This window comes from Urtica dioica, chromosome 1, assembly GCF_054948205.1.
Source record: "Urtica dioica subsp. dioica isolate 48M chromosome 1, U.dioica_male_clone48M_v1_H2, whole genome shotgun sequence".
In the NCBI taxonomy this organism is placed as follows: Eukaryota; Viridiplantae; Streptophyta; class Magnoliopsida; order Rosales; family Urticaceae; genus Urtica; species Urtica dioica.
Window position 1 is genome coordinate 18,374,875 of NC_142756.1, and position 5,903 is coordinate 18,380,777.

Below are 5,903 nucleotides of genomic sequence, written 5' to 3' on the forward strand. Positions count from 1 at the left end.
AACGAGCGCCGTCCCAATGGCCAACCCGAACACGATTGGCGTAGCAAACAATACCGGCCTGATGTTCATCGAGTGAGACGATCGGATGGAACGTCTCGAGAATAGTATTTTCTTGCTAACAAGTGAGTTGACATGAGACATGGAAGGGCAAACCATGAGCCGCCATGCCCAGGAGAGAGGCAGACAGGTGAATGACGTCTACTCAGGAGGCTAGGGGTGCGAGGAAGGGAAAGTGACCATTGGAGAACTCCACGATAAAGGCGACCAGGGCGACGTGCCCGACCCGAGCATACGGGACATCGGAAACAACCACAAAGAGGAGCGGTGGGCCGCCCGCGAACAGGTACCACATCGCGCTCGCTGTATCGAGTTAGAGGGACTCGTGCCCGTAATCCCGTGTCAACCTTCCTCAAGCTGCTCGTTCCGCAGCATGAACAGGGACTGAATCACAAAGGTCTACCTTCAAATGTCTAAGACATTGGGAAGAGGTTGCCGATAGCGGGGACATGAGGAGGTTTTCACCACCCCGATGCACCAGATTGCCAAGACGCCTGGAGCCAAATATTGACTTGAAGCGCTACCTTAACGCTCGGTGGGAAATCCCAAGGCTCCAAGCCGCCCTGGAGACCCACGGATCGCAGGAAATCGCCCCCGGAAATGGCGACTCCGATCACACCGCACGCCACCAAAGCGTCAAACAAAAGATGGCGTATAACCAAGTTCGCACCCGCCGCCACGCAGGCTGGGAACGACGAGTTGACAAACATGGTCAACATGCTGAGGGAAGAGATCCGAGAGCTGCGAGCGGAACAGACAAGGACCCCACTGGTAAGAAGCATGATCGAAGGCGTAGCCTTGCCGTTCGCTGCGCACGTGCTCGCCGACGACATCGGAGGGAATTTCCGCCAACCCGTCATGCCACTCTATGATGGAAGCTCGAAACCCCTCTACCACAATAATCAATACCAAACAAACATGAGGATGAGTCACCGTCAATGATGTGTCAGGCGTTCTGCCTCACGCTCACCGGCATCGCGTTCAAGTGTTTCCAAAGGCTCGAACGAGGGTCGACCCAGCCGTTCGAGGATCTCCAAGAGAGGTTCCTTACTCGCTTCTCCGCCTCACGAGTGCGAAGGAAGGAAAATTCCTACCTCTTGACAATCAAGCAAGGCAGCTCCGAGGCGCTCCAGCATAACCTCAATCGGTTCATCGAAGAATCCAACAAGGTGGACGACTACAAAGATAGCGATGCCATCAATGCCTTCATCGACGGCCTACGAGCTTGCGACCTCTTGACGTCTCTGGTAAAACAACGACCTTACCACAACGCCAAAGGTCATTTCCCAGGCCACCCATAATATTTCGATTTAGGAGTACTATGAAAGCCGAAAGGTTCACGAGAGGCGAAGCCGTCGCATGGATGAGGACGAGGCAGACGTCAACCAGTGATTGACGAAAACCGGGAGCTCTAATGTCGCGGTCTCAAATGTCCGACCCCCACCAAAACAGATACCCTTGCTAGTCGAGAAGTTTCAATGGAACACCGACTTCACACCACTAAAGATAACGTCGGACCAAATCTTGGCCCTGCACGGAGATCTATCCGCTGAGCCATGACCCTTGGGGAAGGATCCGTCAAAACGCAACAAGAACAAGTACTGCCATTTCCAAAAGGACCACGACCATTTCACCATCGAATGCATCCAACTAAGGAGGCAGACTGAGAACCCCATCCAGGATGACGAACTGAAGGAGTTAGTAATGGCAATGGTCGCCAACCCGAACCCCGCGCGAAGGAGGTAAAATCCCCAAAACGACAGGCGACAGGACCGCGAGAAGAAGGTCATGGCAAGCGAAAGAAACAACGATGACAACTGAAGCAACACAATCAATGCCCGCTTAACCTCGTGACCACCATCTTTGGAGGACCCGAAGCGGGAGACGCCTGGCACGAGCGAAAGAACTACGCACGGGCGGCGGCCGGAGAGGGCCTCTCCCATCACATCAATCTTACCCAGAGCAAGTGGCCAACCATGCCGTATGAGACGATCCACTTCACATAAAAGGAAGCTGGCCAAGTGATGCACCCGCACAACGACATCATCGTTGTTAAAGCATAAGTGGCGAATAACATGGTAATGAGGATCCTCATCGACAACGGGATCTCAGCCGACTTTCTGTTGAAGGTAGCTCTAGACCGGATAGACCTCGGCGAGATCCTCCCTACCCCAGTCAAAACCCCACTCTTCAGTTTTGCCGGAGAATGCATCTACACGGAAAGCTCTATCAACCCCCCAGTCACCTTTGGACAGGAGGGGTGAGCCCAAACCACGCGCTTGGTAAACTTTCTAATTGTAGACTGGCTTTCCAATCACAATGCGATCATAGGATGGCCAATACTCAACAAGCTTCGCACGGTCACTTCGATGTACCACCTCCTCATGAAATTCTCGACGTCGACATGGGTAAGAGTGATGCGAGAATGTCAAGCCGACTCCAAGATGTGCCACGTCCAAGGATCCCGCACTAAGAAAGGCAACGCGATGATATGGAACATATGTTAGATCAGAGGCAACCGCACGAGCGAGATCGACAAGGAGATCAAACACCCATGGAACGCGGAGAACCTCCGCCAAAACTACCAATAGGCCACCGAAAGATTGGCAAGCGACAAAGCCAGAGCAGCAAATCTAGTTTTTCTCACATCTTTAGTTTTCCAAAAGCGGCCACCGCCCCAAGTTTATTTTGAATTTTCCAAAAGCAAGCCACGCGCCCAAGCAATGAATGATGTCGAAATACGCGTTGAATTTGCAATATCTAGCTCCTAACTTTTCATATGATTTGAACAAAATTGCATAAAAGCTGAGGGGTTAATAGAGTAAGATAAAAGCCAGACGCAAAGCGCAACGTAGCAATTGTGACAACGAGGGGTTCGACTCTACAAGCCCCAAATGCACCACAAAGCTTCCACATAAGCCAAGAAATGGAGTTTGAAACATCGAAACCCCAAGCGCGTCTCAAAGAGCTGTGTGCGACCCGAGATGAGGAGACTTGTGCGATCAAGTCCTTGACCGACCTCAAAGCGTTCATGGAATCCGAGAAATGGGTTCCCGCACATCGGAACCCCGAACATATCTCAAACAATTTTGTGCTACGTTGGTGAAACCACTTGTTGGTGAAACATGTAGGGTATCGAACACGAACAATCGCTCTGATACCACTTGTTGGTTAATCATGGTTAGTTTCGGACACAAGCAATCGCTCCGATACCATTTGTTTGGTGAACCAAGCGGGTATGAGACAAGAACAATCGTTCTCAAAACACTTGTAGAGTGTGCTAATCGTTCTCAACCATATAAGTTGCGGAATAAATTAATTACACTAACAAGAGCTAATTAATATTATGATTATCGAACAAGATCTAGATTTACTTATTAATTAAACAATGAAAGCATTCAAACATGTCAAGCAACCAATAAGAACAAAGAATAAAGTTCGAAGAACACTTACGGATTGGTCTCACGAACTGAAATTTCAAGCTTTCACAATCTGTCTTCAAACGCCTTGAGCTTCTTCTTCAAGTTTTCAAATCCCTGTACTCCTCTTGATGACACCGTAGTCTTCCGAGACGTAATCTCCGGACGAATAAAAAAAGACAACGTGGGACCACACTTTTTAATCTCACTCGATCAAGAAACATTGTTATTTCAAGATCTCACTCTTATTGTCTAAGAACAGAATTTAGTAACTCCAAGGGGTAGAGAGAAAGGGGGGGAGGGCCACAGCTAGAGAGGTGGACGAAAATTTGCTCTTCCAAAAGACTTATTTTATCATTCTCATGAACACCTATTTATAGTAGTCCAAATGAGATATTCTTGGTAGTTTCGAAAATATTTTGTTTCATTTTATTGTTTCCACACTAGTGAATCAAAGCTTAGTCATTGGATCTCATCTCATGAATCCTACTTTCTCTCTTTGCCATTAGATCAATATCTATGAGATTTTATTTTCTGTTTAAATAGAGAATATGTAATTATGAGAGAATAAAGGGAATATCTTATTTCATTTTAAATATTATTTTCTCATAATATTCATGAGATAGAATAAAGGACAATATCTTATTTCCTTTTAAATTATTCTCTCCTAATATTCATGAGAGAATATAAAATACAATATCTTATTTCCTTTTAAATATTATTCTCTCTCCTTTATTTAAACAAGTAAAGAGAAAATATTGGTAAATACCAATATTATGATGGACGAATTTTGAAACACGGCCAAGGGGGAGTGACGCAATTCCTTGTGCTCAAATCCCAAAAATTCGACTTCCTCATTTTGTGCAAGGCTCAATTGCTTAAAACCCAAGTGCGCCTAGTGAAAATGAGAACCATCTCAGATCAGTGAGCAATCGTGGTTCATGTACATTAATAATTATGCTCACTAACTTCCAGATTTTAGGAATCTTTGGCAACATGAGCAACCACCAGTTGGTTCATGCATGAGTCGACCCAATATTTCAGGTAAAGAAAGCTTAGCCCCAGCCCTAGCGGAGTGCTAGGCAACACAGAGATCCACTCATTCCACCTATCGTCAGAGACACAGCCTTGGTATTGGAATAAAAAAGCCATTTTGTTTGGAACGTCAGACATAGCATTCACGAAGAAGAGTTGCTGACACTGTGGGATCTTTCATCATCACGGTGTTGTGTCGATGCTAGAGGCCTAGGACTCAAAATACTTTCAATATTTAAATTTTTGTACCATTAACTTTAATCTAGGTGATGCACTCGGGTTAACTAAATCATATTAAAAATTCGAGTGTTTCTAAGCTACCCTTAAAAACATAAGTTTCGATATAGCTTAGTTATTAGGAATTTCATGATATTCTAGTCTTTGATTATCCTAATAATATTTCTTCATGGAAAAGCTTCCAGTAGGGAGGGAAGACAAAGTCTTTTAATAACCTCCCCGTTAGCCTCTTATCGGTTTGGTGACAAAGCTCTACGATCCGTTCAACTCATTCATTTAAAAACTATCCTAATCCAATTAGATAATTTTACATAAAAGCATGAAAGCTCATGATAAGCTCAACCCACAAACAATTTCTAAGTTATAGCATAATAAACATGACTAAGTAATTGAATAAACAAGCAAAAGCAAGTAAGTATGGTTTGATTCGGTTTGATCGTTTCCTATTTGAATATATAAAATAAAACAAGATGAGCCCAATCATATTGGCTCATGGATTCAATTGGGCTCATTCATATGTCCCTTAGAAAAATAAATCAATATCATAATATTTGATTTTTATAGTTTTTATGGAAAAATAAATTAATTAAGTAAGGGCCCATTTCAAAAATAAATCGATATCATGATCATTTATTTTCTCGTGTTTTAAATAAAACTCATTATGGCCCAGCCGATACAATTAACTAAATAAAATATTTAAAACTTCATTAAAAAAATTCGGTTAAAACTACATTATTATGTGGGCCAGTGGGCCAACTAGCGTTTCCCTACTGAGACCCAGAAGGATCCACTTCACTTGCCCTAGGGCAAGGAAGTCTTGTGGCAGCACCGGACCGTTGCCGCCACGAGGGCGCGGCCCGGCACGAGAACACGGCCACGGTCGTGCGTCCATCTAGGGCAAGGGGCGGTCAATTATGACCGCCTCTTGAGTGCGGCCATGAAGACTCTCTTCGGTGTTTGAATAGATCTAGGATTAAGAATAATTTATCCCTTCTAGCAAGCGGTAGAATATAAAATATTCTTTAAAACATGTAAAACGATTTTACTACCTAGACAAAGTGCATGAACCTATAATCTAAAATAAAACTATAATGACTTTTCACTCGGTTTCAACCTTGCTTAAAGCTTGCGCGTTGAGAAGCTTTTGGATTGGTC

At 44.6% G+C, this 5,903-nt stretch overlaps 1 protein-coding gene across 1 annotated transcript; it reads left to right on the plus strand.

The window, feature by feature from the left end:
* The first annotated feature begins 998 nt into the window (after positions 1-998).
* LOC149407653 (uncharacterized) lies at positions 999-1,358 on the plus strand. The gene has a single exon (XM_089621292.1). It carries the CDS (start codon positions 999-1,001, stop codon positions 1,356-1,358), a length of 360 nt encoding a protein of 119 aa, XP_089477418.1.
* Positions 1,359-5,903: the final 4,545 nt, after the last annotated feature.

Excerpts from the sequence above, each read along its gene's own strand:
- LOC149407653 (XM_089621292.1), top strand. The coding sequence starts at position 999 with ATGTGTCAGGCGTTCTGCCTCACGCTCACCGGCATCGCGTTCAAGTGT.